The sequence below is a fragment of the Phalacrocorax carbo genome, chromosome 1 (genome assembly GCF_963921805.1).
Source record: "Phalacrocorax carbo chromosome 1, bPhaCar2.1, whole genome shotgun sequence".
Lineage (NCBI taxonomy): Eukaryota > Metazoa > Chordata > Aves > Suliformes > Phalacrocoracidae > Phalacrocorax > Phalacrocorax carbo.
The window spans coordinates 201,094,418-201,115,078 of record NC_087513.1 but is presented as its reverse complement, the minus strand read 5'-3'; the positions used below and the strand labels follow the sequence as shown (position 1 = coordinate 201,115,078).

The following is a 20,661-nucleotide window of genomic DNA, read 5'->3' as shown; positions in this document are numbered from 1 at the left end:
AGAAGTAATACATAAGCTCAGTTTTGGGCCCCTCAGTACAAGAAGGACATTGAGTAGCTGGAACGTATCCATAGAAGGGCAACGAAGCTGGTGAAGGGTCTGGAGAGCAGGTCTTATGGGGAGAGATTGAGGGACCTGGGGGGTTGTTTAGCCTGGAGAAGAGGGGGCTGAGGGGAGACCTTATTGCTACCTGAAAGGAGGTTGTCGTGAGGTGGGTGTTGGTCTCTTCTCCCATGTTACTATTGATAGAACAAGAGGAAATGGCCTCAAGCTGCACCAGGGGAAGTTTAGGTTGGATATTAGGAAAAATTTCTTCACTGAAAGAGTGGTCAGGCACTGGAACAGGCTGACCAGAGAGGTGGTGGAGTCACGATCCCTGGAGGTATTTAAAAGACGTATCGATGTGGCACTTCAGGGCATGGTTTAGGAGACATGGTAGTGTCGGGTTGACAGTTGGACTTGCTGATCTTATAGGTCTTTTCCAACCTTTATGATTCTGTGATTCTGTGCATTTAGCTTAAAGCTGTAACACAGTTGTTTACAAACTTCTGACTACAGATGTGGGCTGATGCTGAATGTGCTGTACTGTGTGCTCTGTTCTGATCAGCCTTTAACCTCTTGGACATGCAAAGAATGAAAGGAGGGAAAATGAAGTGATTAAAAACTGGATGTAGTCATTTTTGCATCTAGGCAAACAAAATACTGCTGCCCTAGAACTACATAATTAGATGTCTGATCAAGCATTGCTGAAACTTTTATCATAGTATTTATTTTTGAGGAGGTTATAGAAATGTGTCTGGTGTATACAAATGGTTAGATTTCATCAAACCTGAGATAGCATTCTTCATGCTTGACTTATTTTCAGCCTTATACCCTAGTAAAGGAATGGAAAACTTAGTAAAATACTTCATAGTAAGTACACCTATAGCTCTTGCTGTCTTGGGAAATACCGCTCAGACTGTAGATTTGTTAGTGCTTCTCATGTGCATTAAATATTTCTCCTAATCTAGACAGAACTGAAATAGTCATTTTCTTACTAGTGCTTTGCAGAAAGGTAAAACAACATGGGCTCGATGTTTTTAAGTAGGTGAGGGATACAAAGTTCACTGCTAAATAAGTCAAACAGGCACAGTTTTGATGCTGAAGAGATCAAAGTAAAAACACAGTTCTACTGCCACACCAGCACCTATCTGCCAAGAGACCCACATCTTTGCCAGTAAAGTCCCCCAGCCTTATAGTTGCACTGCTGCTACACGTGACTAGAGCAGCTGCTCTCTTGGCTGAGCTGGGTTTAATAGATCTGAGCTGAGCATCTTGGCACTTCTTTTATATATGGGGCTGTTTGGGAATCACAGAAATGGTATCCTGGCAGCAGAAATCCTTGAAAATCCTATATAATAGATGAGCGGTAGAGAAGCCAAATACAGACTGACAGCATTGTTTTAAAAGACATTTTGCTTAGATTGAAACGGAGGGAAAAAAAGAAAAGTAAGGGTATTTCCCAAGGAAGTGGGAATTAGAGGTTCAGTCACATATCCCAGTAGAATACCCAGGCTCCTAGCTGATTCTCAGATTAATGGTTATATCTAAAATATTCATTTTTCTGGGTAAAATTTTTGTTATTCTTTATTTCAATTTTAGAAAGTTTGTGCAGGAATTATGTGAAAATTTTTTGATAAAGAAACAAAGAAAACATTATTTCCCCCTTTACATATATATATATATATATATATAAAAGCCAAGAGGATTATGACTTGACTATAGAATAAACATTATTCAGAAAAAGAATACAAAAGTAGGTTTTTTTCTGAAATTAATTGTTTAGGATGATTTCTTAGCCTTTCCAGAGGAAAACCAGTTTAAATAAAACTATAAAATAGATAAACTTTATTACTACTTATATAGTTATATATCTAAAAATGCTTTTTTGAGGAAAATTGATTTGTATTTACAGAGAGTAGCACTCAGACTGCCATGTCAGAAATTTGAAGTTGTGATCTTATGTGCTGTCTGAAGCCAAGAGTTAGAGTCATTGGTTTAAGTTTACACTTACATTGTTGTTTTTCAGAATAGCTCCCAGAAGTTCACAGTTCATCTCATTAGAAAACAGATAGCTAAGACGGGTTATATGGCTTATGACTTAGAAGGGACTGGTAAAGGAATGCTAAGGTCACAAAACTGAATATAAGTACCTACAGATGGGTGAGATGACAGTAACCTATGGTAACCAGTTCAGCCCTGCTAACTTCTTAATGTATCTGCATCCTTGTGCTCTCCAACAAAACTTCTAAAAAGGACTACTGCTTTTTGAATGTCATTATTTTAAAGAATTTTAAATTATGTTCTGCTGTTGTTCTGAACCATATCCTAAACATTTATATAGTCTTTGCTGGAAGCAGAGTAAAGAAAATGCATTTATATTGCCATTTTTCATCTTTACTAGGAAACCCGGTTAGATGACCATCATCATGTTGCAGTGGCTCTTGGGAAACAGGAGGGATTTGGACAGAAGCATTCTGATGTAAGAAATTATGAAACGTTTTCACGTCTTAGTAACTAATTGCTTGAACATAAACTTAGTCTGATGCTGTAGCTAAAAATGTGCTATCACAGATGTAGGGTCAAGGAGAAAGTTCATCTTAAGCACTGAATTAACCAGATTGTTACTGAACTGTTACCTCTAGTTCTGTTGTGCTTATTTCAGGGACAGCCTGGGATGGAAAAATGGTTTCAGAGGACAGCAACAGATAATGTAAAATCTGGAATGTATGTGTTACGGCATTCAAAAGATTAAGTGATTTTTTGTCCCAGCTTGCTAGTACTCATGTGGGAAAGATGGTTTTTACAAAGGGAAATGTAGGCAGTGAACCAATCTGGACTGCTAAACTAGAACGGCACTTCACCAAGTCAATTTTAATGGGGGACTGTCAGTGCATGTATCCCAGAGCAGGTTCATCTCTCAAACACCATTATGACAAGATAAACCTTGAGACAATCAACAACAACCAACAGATGGGAAGAATAGCAGTGTTAGTCTTCATTCTGTGTGGTCTCTTTGTTGAGAGAAGCAACAAAGCTACTTAAAAGCTTTTCAGGATTTATTGTGTAATTTAACAAAGACTTTGGTCATGAAAATAGCAATAGAAGTCAAATTTGAGACAGACTGGCAAGTTGTAGCCGAAAATAGCCAGACAGTCAGCAAAGTGTGACAAATTGTCTGTGGTGTTTTAGTTGCTTACAAGAAAATCGGTTAGTTGTTTTCTGATATTTAGGTACAAAGCCAGGAACTAGAAAAAAAAAGAAAAAACTAGTATATGAATGGATAAAAGGATGAAAGTGGTCATGCACCCATCTATCATGGTCATAAAGTCCGAGTCTGTGAACATGAATAACACAGAGAAGCAATCTTTTAACTAGTATTGGCTAGATTAAAGAAAAGACATATGAACTACATTCAAGGATTTACTGTGGTAAATCAGTGCTCGAAAATTCTTTAAGAAAATACGGGCATTCTGTTTGACAGGATATACTGTACCAGTGGGACTGCATATCATCCTTCCAAAGGAATACTGATAAATGTCAGTCTGAGGAGAAAAGAAGGTGGCCATTATTTCTAAAGACAGTTACCTAAGTATTCTACAAAACTCCAGGATTTTTAGGTATTGACCTTCATCATCATTGTCACATACCTTAAAATTATCATAGAAAGAACAGGCATGGTATCAAGAGTTATGATGAAAAACTTTGAATCAAGAAAGTCTCAAAGGCTTACTTGTCCACTGACTAAATTTGTGATGACCTAAATTTCATTAGCTCAATTCACTGAAAAAGGGTCATTTTAAATAGGACAAGTAAGTATTCTGTGGCTCCCCAGTATGGAAATGAAGTGAAAATTTCTGTACTGTTGCATTGTGCCTTTTCAGGACATTTCGTTCTAACAGGAGTGTGGAGGAAAGGAAAGCAGCCTTCTCTTTCTAACAGAACTGTAGAAAAGCATTCTATGTATTGCTAGATGTAAAGGTGTTCTTCATCTTAGTTTAAAAAAAATTGAGTGTGCAGATGTTATGCTATTACTTCGGGATGTCAGTGCTTGTCTCCATTCCCTCTTTGCTATCACAGGAGTAATTCATTATGTCCTGTTTGCAGAGCACATACTTTCAGTGAGCTTTCTTCCCAACCTGAGAGAAAGTACCTACAATTCTCACAAAAGACCAATTATTACTTTAATGTACTATAATTTAAATTCTCCAGTGTCAACAATTTTAACAAAAAGTCTACTAGTGATTGCTATATACTTGAAGAGACAGAACATTTATCTGCACTCTTGCCTAGATCTAGACAGTTATCTGAGCCATATCTCAATGAAAAATGGCTGAGTTTATAGTTCTTTATAATTCCTACGTGGGCTGTAAGGTATCACCTATCACTTGCTAAATTTCACAGACTTGTGATTAATTCAGTCAGAACACATTTGTCTTCAGACAAGCCTGTGTTGTTCAAACCAGATCTCTTAAGCCTCTGAGCTAAGTAGATTGTTAGTTCATATTTGGTATGCACCTGTGATGTCACTTGCATGGCTCTAGGCACAGCTTCTGCAGCTTTACCTCATCTCCAAAATGCCAGATGAACAGGAATGTTTCTACACCGTGTCACTTGTGTGACAATATGAAGTGACAGGCAGCTCAATTAACTTTTGCTTTCAGTCTGCATTGGACAACTGAAGTTCTGCTGTGCTGTTACAACAATCACAAACCATTTTGTTGGCTCTCCATTTATTCCTAACAGTAGCTTACTGCTCAAACACAGAAGTGGAGGATAGACATTTTGCTCTTCTACCTGTTCACTGACCTACCTTCATTTAAGTGACAGGAAGGGATAACAAAACCAATAAAATGGGTCTTAGGCGAGGTCACCTTCAGCACCTGAATGTAAGCAGGCAAGTGCCTACAAGGCACCATCATGGACAAATCCTCCAAACCCCCCACAGGAACTCAACATGCTGGGGTGCCTCTCTCAAGTGCCTGCACACACTGTGGGGAATAAGCGTGATGAGTTAGAGATCTGCGTGCAGTTACAAGGCTATGATCTTGTTGAGATCATGGACACATCGTGGGTTAGCTCCCATGGCTGGAGTGTTGCGATCAAGGGGTACAGGATCTTTAGGAATGACAGGCTGGGAAGACTAGCAGGTAGAGTTGCCCTTTGTGTGAGAGCAGCTGGAGTTCATGGAGCTCTGCCTGGGAATGGATGAGAAGCCAGCTGAGAGTTTATGGGTTAGAGAGGGCAAGTCAAGGTAACATTATAGTGGGTGTCTGCTATATGCCACCTGACCAGGAAGTGGATCAGGCCCTCTACAGGCAGATAGAAGCAGCCTCCCATTCACAGGTTCTGATCCTTGTGGGGGACTTGAACTACCCCAGTATCTGCTGGAAAGCTACAGCAGGACATAAGCCATCCGGGAGGTTACTGGAGTTCATTGGCAACAACTTCCTCCTCCAACTGATAGAGGAGCCAACAAGGAGAGTTGCCCTGCTGGACCTCACACTCACCAACAAGGAAGGGGCTTGTTGGTGATGTGAGGGTCAAGGGCAGCCTTGACTACAGCAAGCATGAGATGGTGGAGTGCAGGATCCTGGGGGCAGGGAGGAGGGTGAAAAGCAAGCTCACACTTGAGGACGGTAGACTTTGGCCTCCTCAAAGATCTGCTTGGAAGAGTCCTGTGGGATAAGGCCTCAGAGGGAGGCAGGGCCTAAGAGATGTGGTTAATATTCAAGGATCACCTCCTCTAAGCTCAAGAGAGTTCCATTCCAACAAATATGAACTCAGGCAAAAATGCCAGGAGGCCTGCATAGATGAGCAAAGAGCTCCTAGCCAAACTCAAACACAAAGAAAAAGCATGCAGCGGGTAGAATAAGGATGGGTAACCTGCAAGGAATACAGAAACATTGTCTGAGCATCCAGGGAAGAATTTAGGAAAGCTAAAGCCCAAAATGGAATTAAATCTGGTCAGGGATGTCTAAGAAGGGCTTGTGGATAGGTAAGTGGATAGGAGATAAAGGGAGGACTAGGGAAAACGTGGGCCCTTTGCTTGATGAGACAGAGGCGCTGATTACATAGGACATGGAAAAGGCTGAGGTACTGAATGTCTTCTTTGCCTCAGTCTTTATTAGCAAGACTGGCCTTCAGGAATCCCAGGTCCCAGAGACCGGAAGGGAAGGAGCAAGGAAGACTGGAAGTCTTGGTGGAAGAAGATCAGGTCAGGGAATACGTAAGCAAATTGGACATACATAAATCCATGGGTCCTTATGGGATGCAGCTGGCAGATGTCATTGCAAGGTCACTCTCCATTATCTTTGGTTCATCATGGCAACAGAGACAAGTGCCCAAAGACTGGAGGAAAGCAAATGTCACCCTATATTCCAGGAGGAGGACCTAGGGAATTATAGGCCTGTCAGCCTCACTTCAATCTCTGGAAAGGGGGCAGAGCAGCTAATTCTGGAAACCACTTCTAGGCACATCAAGGTCAAAGAAATCATCAGGACTAGTCAGCATAGCTTCACCAAGAGAAGTCATGCTTGACCAACTTGGTAAATGTCTACAATGAAATGACTGGCCTGGTAGATGAGGGGAGAGCAGTGAATATTGTCTACCTAGACTTCAGTGCCTTTAACCTCTGACACTGTATCTCATAAGATCCTCCTAGAGAAAATGTTGGTGTATGTACTGGATAAGCAGATAGTGAGGTACACTGAAAACTGGGCCCAGGGGGTAGTGATAGTGGTATGAAGCCTGGTTGGAGGCCTGTAACTAGCAATGTATCCCAGGGGTCAAAACTGGATCCAGCCCTGTTTAACATCTTCATTAATGATCTGGATGATGGGACAGAATGTACCCTCAGCAAGTTTGCTGGTGACACAAAACTGGGAGGAGTGGCTGATATGCCAGGGGGTCATGCTGCCATCCAGAGAGACCTTGGCAGGCTGGAGAAATGGGCTGATAGGAACCCCATGAAGTTCAACAAAGAGAAGTGCAATGTCCTGCACCTCAGGAGGAACAGCCCCAGGCACAGGACATGCTGGGGGCCACCCAGCTGTAAAGCAGCTTTGCAGAAAAGGCACTGGGGGTCCTGGTGGACACCAGACTGAGTGTGAACCAGCAATGGGCCCTTGCAGCAAAGAAGGCTAATCGTTTCCTGGGCTGCATTAGACAAAGTATTGGCAGCAGGTCGAGGGAGATGATCTTTCCCCTTTACTCAGCAGTGGTGAGGCCACATGTGGGGTGCTGTGTCCAGTTCTGGGCTTCTCAGTACAAGAGAGACATGAACGTACTGCAGTGAGTCCAGTGAAGGTCCACAAATATGACTAAGGGACTGGAATGTCTCTCTTGTGAGGAAAAGCTGAGAGAGCTGGGACTATCTAGCCTGGAGAAGAGAAAGGCCAGGAGGATCATATCTAAATACCTGAAGGAAGGGTGCAAATTAGACAGAGGCAGGTGTTTTTTATTGGCAGCTGGTGACAGGACCAGAGGCAGTCGGCACAAGTATGACACACAGGAGGTTCCCTCTGAATGTCAGGAAACTTTTTTTTTCTTTTTTCTCTTTTCCCCCACCCACTGTGAGGGTGACCAAGATTGCCAGGGAGGTTGTGGAGTCTCCATCCGTGACAATATTCAAAAGCCATCTGGACATGGTCTTGGGCAAATGGCTCTAGGTGGCCCTGCTAGAGCAGGGGGGTTGGACCAGATGACCTCCAGAGCTCCCTTCCAATCTCAGCTGTTCTGTGATTACTGGACATTAGTATTCGCTCCCCAGAAAGTTAACAGTACCTTAGCCTGCATCAAAAATGTGTCAGTGTGTGTGACGTACAGAATAATCAATCCCACTGCAGAGTAGCGCTGCTGAATTCTATCAAATATTAAACATTAAGAATACATAGCTTGAGCAAATGATGAATTTAGGATCATAGAATCACAGAATCATTAAGGTTGGAAAAGACCCTTAAGGTCATTGAGTCCAACCGCTAACCTATCACTGCCAAGTCCACCACTAAACCGTATCCTCAAGCACCACATCTATCCTTCTTTTAAATACCTCCAGGGATGGAGACTCAACCACTTCCCTGGGATCAGCTATGTTCGATTCATGCACCTGTACTATTTGCCCAGCTGTTTGGAAAGAATTACGCTTGCAGATAGCATACAGCAGGCTGCACAGTAATGTGCTCAAAAAAAAACAAGCTGTTTTTTTTCTTTGAATTGTGGTTTTTCTTGAAGTGATGGAATTAACACAGAGACTATGACATTTATCTCCAATACCTCAGTTGGCGTTTAATCTGGATTTAACACTGAGTAATTGTGGGTTCATTGTGACCACTTTTGTCCTTAAATAGCATGAGTTTGGGAGAAGCTTGCACAACCTGTGATTGCTGGTATTAAAGAGTATGAATAGGCACACCTCTAGTGGAATAAATCCTGATGCTATCATCTCAAATAATCATGTCCACTGGAGAATGAATTACAGTTTGTTTGGGTTTGTTGGTCAGTTTTTAATTAAATTTTTGTGGACTTAAACACTCATTCTGTGTTACTAACAGCATTCCACATCCCTTGTTCTTTCAGTTTCTGAATTGAGTTTCAAAGAAAACTTGCTTTTCCTGTGTGGGCTGTTGCATGCTTCTATTAGTTACTGTATAACCTAAACTAGGGACAGTGACATTGGTCTCAACTGGAATATTTTCTTTCTTCTTCAGTAAGCAATGTGTAGTTTAAACTGAATGGAATATTGCAGCAAGAAAATTGAGATTTCTTGATTCATATAATACTAATACGTATTTTCCTTAGGTATGTTCTATGGAGCCTAACCAACCACAGTTTACATTATTGACTTTTGAAGATTTAGTTGCATCTGGTATTCCAGTCGCACCTGAGGATTCTGCATATTGGGATAATTTTTGTTCCAAGCAGGAGGGTCCAGTGAAACAGAATTCACATTCAAGATAAGAATGCTTGTAAGAAAAAGAAAATTGTCAAAGTTGTTATGCTGTTATTCTATGCAATTCAGAGTGTGGGAATAAGCGTACATGTGTAAATGAAACATGTTTTTCCTTATTTTAACTAGAAGTCTGATTTTTACCTTTTTAAAATTGACATTCTTTAGCAATATCTTAAGGAAGGTTCATGTTTCCTCAATGAAGGAATTCTGAGTGAAAAGTCCAAGCTGACCACATGCTTTTTTTGCTTCTCCATGCCTGTGGTTCTTACATTTCAGTAATTACCCATGTTAGGAATGGGAAGCAGAGCTAGTAATGTTGTTGATTAGTCAACAAGTGTTTAATATATAAACGTTCTTCTATACTTCATTTATGCTGAAGCTTAAATTATGATACTGCCTTTTCAATTACAAAAATAATAGTTTTATTCTCAGATGAACGAATAAAACAGAAGAATTGGTACAAATCTTTTGCTGTTACTATATGGTGCAAGTGTTGGTACAGCACTTTGTGTAACAGCAGGCTGAAGAAATCTGAATCTTAGTAGTCTTGGAACTATATCTGTGCAAAACTAGTTTGAGACAGGGAATCAATTTGTAAATATTTCATATACTTTTCACTTAATCTTTGTTAATTAAAGCTTCATGTATTTAACTTAGGATTTAGTTTTTAACAGTTCTTTTTGTATTTTTCCCTTGGCAATAGATACGAGCCAAACAGCAGTTTGTTTTCGTAGACTTGCATTTACATCTGTACTGTTTTAGACACTAAGTCACATGAAGAGGGGAAAAAAAAAAAAGGAAAAAAAAAAACTATTTACTTTTTCCAAATAGTCTTATAACATCTGAAGACAGAATATTTTATTGGCTTACAGTGAATTAAAATTTCTGGAGAAGATCCATAGATCTTGAGTGCACCTTTAGAGTATTCTGTATTCCTTTTCAAAACAAATCCTATTTTGTGCCATTACCTTTCACTGTTCTTTCTAGAAATCATAGATACATTATGGTCCATCTAAAAGTAAGGAACCATCATGAACAGAATGAATCATGCTGAATGGAATGATTTTCACTACTAAAAAGAGCTCCTTTCTGTCCTAGAGTTAAACACAGATCTTTAGTGAATTCAGGTTTGCATAAACCTTGGCTGCACCCTGTATTGTGACTAAAGGAGAACCTACTTGTAGTGTAACCACTGAAGCTATGCCATATTACAAAGATAAAGAAAAGGTTTAGAGAGAGAAGGATACGAGTTTTACAACATTATACAAGCTTTTGGAGTTCTGATGTAGATAATTCTGAATTCAAATATGCTGTTAATCTTTCTTACTTCTACCAGTTCTGATTAGTATTTTTGTTTCCATTTCAATGACTCTCTCATCTTGCATGCCGATCACAGGGTTTGGTGTTTTGCTTTTTTCCTTCACAACTGCAAATCAGTGGAGCAGTGACTCTTCTTTCCAGACTCCACAGGGGTTAAATTAGATGTTCAGTAACTTCAAATCTGAAGTTAACAGAAATAATTTATGTACAAAATGTAAGTCAAGTATTCCAGACTGTTTTTTTAAATCAAACACAACTTGCGATAAATAATTGGCATTCTGTGGAGGCCAGAAAAGGCTATTCAGTGGATATGTAACTATAATTTACTGGGGTAGGATATTTATAACTGATTCAGTTGACTTCATCTTATTCTTTTCTACCTGAATTGTACTGTAATCCTAGATGGGCAAGCACCTGAAGGTGCTGAAGAGCTGAGATAACTAGAAGTGTTGCCAAGCTGTTTCTGTTTGAAAGTATGCAGAATAAGGAGGCTTATTCAGAGTATAAGGGGCTGGAGAGTACTGAGCTCCATGGCTGGCTAACTGTTCCAGTACATGCCAGTCCTCACCAGTCACTGAGGACCCCATCAACTGCAGCTGTACCAGCCAGTTTAAATTGCCAGCTATTTTGATGGGACAACGAAATGAACTGCAATGAAATGAACGAAATGAACGGTGTGAGATGAACAGAGAGTTTTCAGATCTAGATTTCTGGGGATAAATGAATTCATTTCATATTAGAGGTTATTTATTTTTTCCTGGTGACAATATCTCAAAATAGAATTTTTCTCTCATTGGAAAGAGTTTAAAAAATATTAATGAAATTATTTATAATATTTTGCTTGCGTGGAAGTAGAGGACAAGCCACTTTTGTTAAATTAGAAAGTGATACTTGGTTTGCTTGCCAGGAATATGATAATTTTCAGGACTATAATTAGAAAGGTTAGAAAAACAAAGGAGTGTATTTTGGTTAGCTTTATATGAAATAAAAGCATAGTTTCTAACATTCCAGAGAGAATCATCTAGAATATTGCAGTTCCTCATATTATGAGTATTTTCCATGTCTTTGATTTACATTGAGCTATTTGAAAATTTGAAAAATAAGATTTCTTTTTTTTTTTTAGCCTTAGGTAGCAATAAGGTTAGGTGATGGTAATGCCTTGTGAAGAGTCACTTGAGTCAGGTTGTTTAGCGTCAGTGCAAATAGACAGAATTTTTACATTTGCTTTTACCACTGTGGGAAAGAACACTTTGTATAGTTATGGAATTCTCAGCTGAAAGCATGCTGCTAAAAGGCCAGCAAGATACTCTGACTATTTATGAATGTGAACAAACCTTATTAAAGTCATCAAAATGTTTTTCTGGGCATCTGTGTACTGTGGAGGCATGTACTGAAATCAGTATTGCTAGTGTGTACAGATAAGTTAATGTAATTTTACAGCTCTAAGTTTTTTATAAATTATTTCACCATCACAATTTTCCTTTTACAAAAATTGAGCCCTGTGTCCAAACATGGCCATAACACTGGCTTCCTTGCATTTTCTTAGAATACAGTCTTAATGTCCATAGACTGTCTCTGCTATTTTTAGAAATACTGGTCCGCCACAGCTCCACCTTCCCTCCCTAGTTCAGGTTGTTTGCTTGGTCCGGTGCAGATGAGCTGACCTTTGCTGGTCTCCATCACTCTTCTATCTGCAAGAAATTCCCCAGTTATGTCTAGAAGCCCTCTGGCCTCCAGGTTCCTTCTCCAGAGCTCTGTTCCTTTATCTGTTTTGTCTTCTATATACTGCCCTACACATGACCGTACCATGTACCTGGATCCTAAAGGGTAAGAAGCTGCAAAAACACAAGCTCTGCTCCACATGAGCCTTTCCTAGCAGGAGCTGTGACTAGGTGGTCGTTTTCCCTATGGAGCAGGGTTGACCAGCCTCCCTGTATCTCAAAGTACATATTTATATCTTAGATCACATCCCTAGATCACTTAGATCACTGCCCTAGACTGCAGACCAACCCGATGTTTCTGAGGAGTAGCTATTAACAGTCTCTGACCTAAAAATAAAAAAAAATATATTAAGTTTTGGTCTTCAGTGAACACATTGACAAAAGTGAATAGATGTGGTTTAGTTTGGACGTTTATCATGTTTAAACCTTTGTGTATCTTGCATAAAAATCGTTAAGAGTGGATTAGGAACTTCACGGAATAAAACTGTTCAAGACAATTTGCAGCTGTGTGACAGGAGACTGGTGCCATTTGATGTGAAAATCTGTAACTTTGAAAAGTGGATCATATTAATTCACTCTTAGCTTTTCACAACATCTGTAAACCTATGCAAGAGGTATATTGTTACGGTATTATGGGATCAAATGCACTGACGTTAATCAAATGTATGTATGTGCTTCATGTTCCTCCAGAATACACACATTTGGGATTGCTGTACGCTGTATAGAAAATGTAGGCATGAAAATAAGTCTGAATTCTTCTCCGGAGAGACATTTTAAAGAGAAACGTTTTAAAAGAGTTTTTCGAAGAGTCACTTTTTCTAATGTTATTTTCTTCTGCTGTACATACTTTTTTTTTTTTTTTAATGGCCAGACACTATGTATGGCTGATATTTCTGCTAAGACTGAGTTTAATTTCTTTATTGAAATAAAAAGTGGCTTCTTTTGTGTTTGTGTTCAGATTTTCTGTTGCCTGTTTATGGCTCTACCTGTCTGAGTTTTGGGGTTTTTATATGTCATTATTATTTAGATCCAGACATAGGTGGGATTACTGAAACACTTGCCTAACAATCCTTTGTTATTTCTAAAACAATTTATGGGAACACAAAATTGTACGCTCATAGGGACATCTTTTAGATGAATTGTAAAACAAAGCTCTGGACCAGCTGTCTGCTCTGTGGCGTTCTTGTAAGACTGGGTACATTCAAGTCTCTCTTCTGGGACCACTCCCCCATTTCCTCCTGCAAGTGTAATTTAATCTAATAATGTGCAATCTACTTTCTTGACATAGTGTTGGTGTATTCTACGTTCGATGGAGTGTCTCATCGTTTGGTCTAAATTGCAATAGTGTGAGGTTTAATGCTTATAGGAAGATACATATTTTCAAATGCAAGGCTACAGCGTTGCATAGCGGTACATACACATGTATGGAAATTTCTGAAGATTTTTTTTGGAACTATGTTGTAGAACGCAAAGGTTCTTTATGTTGTAGTAGGAGGTTATTCACACAGAAAAAGCACTTTTGTTTGCACAAGTGCTTTTCTTTAAAAGCCTTGAAAAACTGTTTAGGATTTATAAGTGATCTAAACAGTAAGAAAATGAGTATTTCAGTTGAAATGCATCTTTGATCCTCCAACATCTAGAGGTACCTAGACACCTTTATTTCTACTTTACAAAGATGCCTTATATTCTTCATACCGCACATAAAAAAGTGTCTGCAATGAATGTGTTTAATATGTTAGGAAATAGTTTGCATCACTACTAGTGACTGAATAATTTAATACATTTTAATGCGTTTTAAAGCTGCCTTTTTATGGTTGTAGTGGCTGTCTGCCCATTAAGAGAAAGAATGGTTTGGGACATGGTGGATCTAGATGTTGTCACATCCAACTCGCTCCACATGTAAGTGGTGAAGTCTAGTTTTTCAAACTGAACTAGGTGGGAACTTCTGATGATTAAGGTTTGTGAGCAGTCATGGCAGCTGGGTACAAAGCTCCAGTCTTTTTATTCTGTTGCAAAGTCTTATTGAAGTCCTAATTTCAGACTATAGTTTCTTGGCTGCTAGGAATCTTACTGGGTGATACCCTTGCCTGTGTCAGCCTATAATCTGCTGATCAAATTTGTTTCTGAAAAGGGGTGTCGTGGTTTAGCCGGCAGCTCAGCCCCACACAGTCGCTCGCTCACTCCCCCACCGGTAGATGGGGGAGAGAATCAGAAGGGTAACGCTCGTGGGTTGGGATAAGAAACAGTTTAATAATTAAAATAAAAAAAAAAAACAAACCACCAGCAACAATGCAATGGAAAGAAAAACAACGAGAGGCGTGAAACCCGGGGGCGGGACGGAGGGGGAGGGGAACGAACCACCAAAACAAACCGCACGTGCCGCCGCTCACCGCCTGCCGACCCGCCGCCGCGCCACTCCCGAGCCGCAACTGCCCCCCCTGAAAGTACTGGTCATGGTGTCACGTGGTATGGAATGAACCTGCCATTGGCCAGTCGGGGTCAGCCGCCCCCACCATGGCTCCGCCCCTCCCAGCCCCCCCCCGCCACGCGGCAGAGCGCGGGAAGCTGGAAAGGTAGCCGACCCCCACAGTGAGGAGAATTAACCCCTTCTCAGCCAAAACCAGCACAGGGGGATATGTTTTCCATATGCTGAGGAGGATTTTTAAGGAGTTTCTGCCTTTTAGTCAAAGTTATAGTCCTCTGAATAAAAAATTCTAAGTCTGGTTTGCAGATGTGTTCGAGGCAAGTGCACTATACCAATTTGCCACAGAAAAAAAGAAAACATATAGGTCCTACTAAAGGCAAGGGGTTTTTTTTTTAAGTTCTAAGCTTAGAAATGCTTTGTGTTAAGTATACTTAAAAGGTGTGCCAGACTACTTGTCCGATATGTCCTAGGGGTTTAGGGGTGCCTGTAGAACATATGAGCTGGCACAGGGCAAGAAGCTAACACCAAGGTTCCCCGCATAAGCAAGTTGCAGTGCCAGACCGATATGCAATACCAGAACTTGGAAGGACTGATGGAGCTTTGGTAAATAGTAACATTCTTATGAATGGCAAAGCACTAAAAGGGTTGGGTGGGGTTTTTTTCAGGTTCATGTTTTTATGTTTGATAGTTCTGTTATAGACGTTTAAATGTCCCATTTTGGATTTGGTTATTACCCCGTAAGTTATACGGGCATTTAAGTGTCGTCAGATATTCCACAAGGGCACTGAGGTTTCAATTGTGTTAAGATCTGAGGACTTAGCTCAGTGTGACGGCTGTTGGCAAACTTGCCTTTTTTGTAAAGCGTCAGAATAAGCTGATGCATCAGTTCCTTCCTGTTTCTGCATGTGTCAGTATGGCTTGTGCTGTGCCCCTGGTACCAGAGGACCTCCAACACATCTGCCTGAGGAACCTTTGCTGCAACAGCCTTTAATGGGCTAATCCCAGCACATTAAAAATTCCTCCTGGCAGGTTGTTGTCCCTAAGCTCACAACAAAATGTTTTAGTATAATTACCAAAAAGTGGTACTATATTTTCCTACTAAACTAATGGAAAAAAGATCAGTAAAGGAATTACACGTTAAGACCTTAATGTTGTACTGCAAATAATGAGGAGAAATAAATGTAAAAGACAAGTTGAAAGTGTATTAATGCTAGCTTTTAACTCAAAAAGTGAAGTTCTTAGTTCTGCTTTGCTCTAAGGTCTCAAAGCAACTGGAATTACTTTAATTCTTTTATTCGGGTTTCTTTTTTTTCCCCTCAAGGTGAAATAGTAGTATCCATATTACACACTTTCGAAACTTCTGTTAAGTTTTTCCAACTATCTAGTGAGTTTCTCTTGTCACGGTAGTTTAATGTGTCCAGCCTTGGTTCAGTGTTCTAAAAAATTGCTTTCCTTTAATCTTGAAATAGGCTGAATTTCTCTCAAGTAGCCAGTCATATCCATTTTATCCATGGGAGTAATGGGGGCTGAACTGCTGGAAAGCGGCTCTGTTGAGAAGGACCTGGGAGTGCTGGTGGGCAGCAAGGTGACCCTGAGCCAGCACTGTGCCCTTGTGGCCAAGAAGGCCAATGGTATCCTGGGGTGCATTAAAAGGAGTGTGGCCAGCAGGTCGAGGGAGGTTATCCTCCCCCTCTACTCTGCCCTAGTGAGGCCACATCTGGAGAACTGTGTCCAGTTTTGGGTCCCCCAGTTTAAGAAGAATGTGTAACTGCTTGAGCAAGTCCAGCAGAGCTACCAAGATGATCAGGGGACTGGAGCATCTCCCATATGAGGAAAGGCTGAGAGACCTGGGTTTGTTCAACCTGGAGAAGAGAAGACTGAGGGGGGATGTTATCAATACCTATAAATACCTAAAGGGTGGGTGTCAAGAGGATGGGACTGGACTCTTTTCAATAGTGCCCAAGGACAGGACAAGGGGCAATGGGCACAGGCTGGGACACAGGAAGTTCTACTTAAACATGAGAAAAAAAAGTCTTTCCTGTGAGGGTGCCAGAGCGGGGGAACAGGCTGCCCAGGGAGGTTGCGGAGTCTCCTTCCCTGGAGGCGTTCAAAACCCACCTGTGCTCCCTGCTTTAGGTGTATGTGCTCAAGCAGGGTGGTTGGACAAGATGATCTCCAGAGGTCCCTTCCAACCCCTACCATTCTGTGAATCTGACTGGAGGCAGAAAGCAGGAGCTTGGACCGCCCCTGAATTCACATACAGGTTTGCCACTCGCCCGTTCTTCTGCTCGACTGTACCCTGTGCATCTGGGATCCTCTGTGCCTGCAGAAACTGCCCAGGCAGGGCATATTTCATGGATCAGCCCTTTCACTGACGCAGCAGTGCTGAGAGATGGGAAAGGCTGGGGTCAGACAGTGCATCTTAGACATTCTCATAAAAATACATCAGCAGAAGCAACAGCTTGATGGAGTGCAACGCTTTGTCCAACCTGCTTGTTGGTTGAACCTGGTTGTTCAATGTGACCCTGTTTTGGTCAGAGGAGGACAGTACCTGCTCCTGCTGTAAGATGCCTCATTATTTCTTGAATTGACTCACTCAGTTGAGTGGCGTCATTACTTCACACCACTGAATATTAAACTCTCAGTTGCATGACTGACAATGAGTTTTGATTTTTTTTTCCAGTGTTGAAGCTAATGCTTCTGCCCCATGAATTTACTAATGGCTGTTCTCATCACTGTTTGCAGTTTTTGCCATAGTATCGATGTACTGCTGGCTTTGGCTTTAAGGAATCATAGATGACAATCCCAATAACCAGTGCAGAAGGGACTGCAGTGTTGTGGAAATGCAAAAAGACAAAACCATAAATTATCTTTATAAATATTATTACAGATTTTTTTATCATCGCATGGTATATATTGTGTGCTGTATATGTAATGTATTAACAGTCATTATCGATGTTAATTTAGAATTTTATACATTTATTACATGTATATTTGTACACGTAGACTTACATGTATATATATACACACATACTGTATAATATATCTTTCAGTTAAGGATACACCAGTGCTTTCCTCTGCAATACGTTTAGGTGTAAGTACCTATAGTTAAAAAAACAGCATTCATTATTTTTCACTGTAGAGTAGCGTTTGACATATTTAAATGACAACCTGTTAAAAGTACCTTGAGTTTGCATTTGAAACAGTACACAGGCAGAAATCTGAAAATATTACCTTGGAAATATTTTCTCCTTTCAAGTGAATATCCTGTATTTTCTCAGCTTCAGCAGTGCAGTTTTCTGTGATTTATCACTGCTGCCATCAGGTGAGTGGATTCTCAGCCCATGTATCAGCTGATTGTACAATGTGCTCCTCATCCTCACTGAGAGCTTTTGTGAAAGGTACAGCGAACTGCTTGTTCAGTGAGGTCACTGGTCTCTTTGTAAGAGAAATGGAATTTTCCTGCATGTATTAAGTTCAAGCACTGTCTACTGAATAGAGTAATATTCTCAGCGAGCACTGTTTATTACCTACATAAAAGCATTTTGTTAATCTTGTGACAGTTATGTGATCTACAATTAATTAGCTACCTGTGCAACATTAGGAAAATATATTGGATTAATTTTGTATAGTGAAATTATGTGTGGGTAAAGGTTGTACTTCAGTTGTGTTCTTGCTTATACCATAATTAAAATTCTCATGTGAGTGAAAACACTGTATTACAAAGAGACTGATCTTTCTGATATCATTGTTTCTGCCTAATTGCTTGTTAGGATCTTTAAATGATTGGCCTTGTTAATTCAGGATGTTTTCCCTAAAGTGCAGTAGGATATTTATTTGCATTTAAACTGGGGCATTCAGGCAGCTCCGGCTTGTAGAAATCATTGTTATCTCTCAGTCACCTTTCAGGATAAAAAAAGACACTAGCAAACTGCTCATTGCAGTGAAAGCACATTGGTGTCCGTTGACTTGGGTCGTCAGAGAGGCTGGCCATAGAGCTATCTAACATTGGTCATGTAAATGCCTTTAAGTAATCAGAAAATAAGTTTATCTTGTGAGACATGTCTTCAGTTAAAAGAAGGAAGAAGGTAACGTCCGATGAAGGCAATAATTTGTTCCAGAGTAAAGGGCTCCTGAAATAGTGAAGAAACCTTGTATGTGCCAGGAATTTTAAAATACATCTGATTTATTTATAAATGTCAATTTGGGGACTTCTGAAACAATGTGATAGAATGATTACGGTTTTTGGTTTGTTTTTTTTTGGCATGACAGCAGTTTGAGTGCAGCATTGATTGAGTTGTTGAGTGTGTATAAACAGCTTTTAAAAGGGAAATAAAAATGCCATTGCATTAAAATTTAAATGCGTCAATGCAAATATATCTGTTTCAGCCACACAATGTGTTTTAACTCATTTGTTCTCAGGCTACAGTCAGTTCATCACCGACAGATGGATCAGGGATTTGCTACAGATATGTAGCATGCACACACACATACACATATATATATTCTTTTAAATATATATATATGATATACACATAATCAGCTTTAAAAGCACTAGAAACTAACCCCATCTTTATTAACTCAATAAACAGGAAGAGCAAGAAAAAGCTTCAAGAGCAAGTACTAAAAATGGTACAAATACATTTGGCTGGTGCAAGAGACAATTTAAGGCTTGGCAGAGTGGGAAATTAAAAACAGTACCCTGAACAAATAGGAAAAGGAGCAGATTAAGACATATTTTTTATCATCTGTTGGAAGCTTTTATTGAAAATACATCAATTAAAACATGTGAAAAGGAGTGTATATAGTTAAATACCCATTTTTTTTTCTGTGTCATGTAACAATTGAACTTTGTATGAGGGAAGTTAACAACAGAAACCCAAGAAGCAAGACTGCATTGAATTTATTTTACTTTAGACCATAGGTCTGAAGAGCTTTTCTAGTTCAACATCCAGTTTGACAGAGGAACATCTGTGGTATCTTTAGAGTGCATGTTTGAAATAGGAGTTTCTAACAGGTCTTCAGAAGGAAAGTCCGGATGCAACTGTTTCAGAAGACAAATGCTTCTGAAAAAGACTCTTGACGTTGTGGGTTGGCAGGTAGTAAAACACCTGTTAATTAGAAAACCTGGTGAGCATGACACAGCCAAATAACTACTGTGTGCTTTGTCCTGCTTTGAAGAGGTGATTTCATGGACTTGGTATAAGACACAATACCAGAAATGCTGCCTACCTCTTCACCACTTTGCAGTACAAGTCCTGTAGGACATATACAAACTTACTCTTGGTGTCCATAAAACAACATTATTGGTAAAAGAATAACCAAAAGCATAAGTTTTAACAAAAATCTGAATCTGAAGTCCTGTGAATTCTTCCATCCTGAGGTGCTGAGGATGGACAGCTGTTAGCTGCTCGAGATGTTTCCCTGGCTTTAAGGAATCTGATTTCAACCGCAGGACAACGAGTCAGATGTTTGTCCGTTACCGTACACAGGGCTTCACTTCTGGGCTTCAGGAGCATCTCTGAGAGCTCTTATTAGCCAGGGAAAATTGGTAAAAGAAGGAAGGCCAAGGACTGCAAACCAGTCTAGCACCTGAGCTGGCATCAAACAAGACTTTGGAGGAAGAAGCTTTACTCCTTAAGGTAAGTACAGGGACAGCTAAAACACAGTTCTATGTAGAGTAGTTTATAGTGTAGCTTATGTGGTGAAAAACATAGTTCTAAGGTTTATGGATTCTAAAATAAGACTCCAGTCTGTCTTTTTTTCCTTAATGGAAATCAAAACATGCACTCTCTGTTAGAAATGGTACAGGACAATGGTGCAACTGGGAGGTAAGAATTAAGGAGTCTTCTAGTTCTGGTGGTAAAATGTTTTTCTCCCTTCCTCCAGCCTCCAAAGCGTAACATTTCTGTATCTCTAACATATGCGTTCTGGTCATTTTATATATTTTTCTTTATGGTTTAGGTCTAAAAAGGCCTTGCTTCTATTTTAATCACAAAAGAGGATATGGTTATGTTTTAACTGTATACCTGCTAATACAAAAGTGTAATTTAGAATTAGTCTCTGCCTGTTAGCTGTATTTCTGTGCAACCATAATAAAATAGCTTCTTGATGCCTCTGTTTCCCCTCTGTCTGCATACTGTCAGCTGAAACTGCAACCCCCTTTTGAGAAAGAAACTGTCTCCCAGTACTTCATAAAATGGAGG

At 40.0% G+C, this 20,661-nt stretch overlaps 1 protein-coding gene across 5 annotated transcripts in view; it reads left to right on the top strand.

Moving 5' to 3' along the window:
- AASDHPPT (aminoadipate-semialdehyde dehydrogenase-phosphopantetheinyl transferase) overlaps positions 1-20,661 on the top strand; it is a 51,304-nt gene that overhangs the window by 23,957 nt on the left and 6,686 nt on the right. For 2 of the 5 annotated variants that reach the window (XM_064441281.1, XM_064441278.1), the window contains exon 5: positions 2,444-2,521. The exons of 1 other annotated variant lie outside the window; for it this stretch is intronic. In XM_064441281.1, coding sequence (XP_064297351.1) covers positions 2,444-2,521 — 78 coding nt within the window. Of the gene's footprint in view, positions 1-2,443; positions 2,522-8,838; positions 12,990-20,661 lie in introns of those variants that run through there. 2 more of the 5 variants (XM_064441279.1, XM_064441282.1) reach the window with 2 other exon arrangements.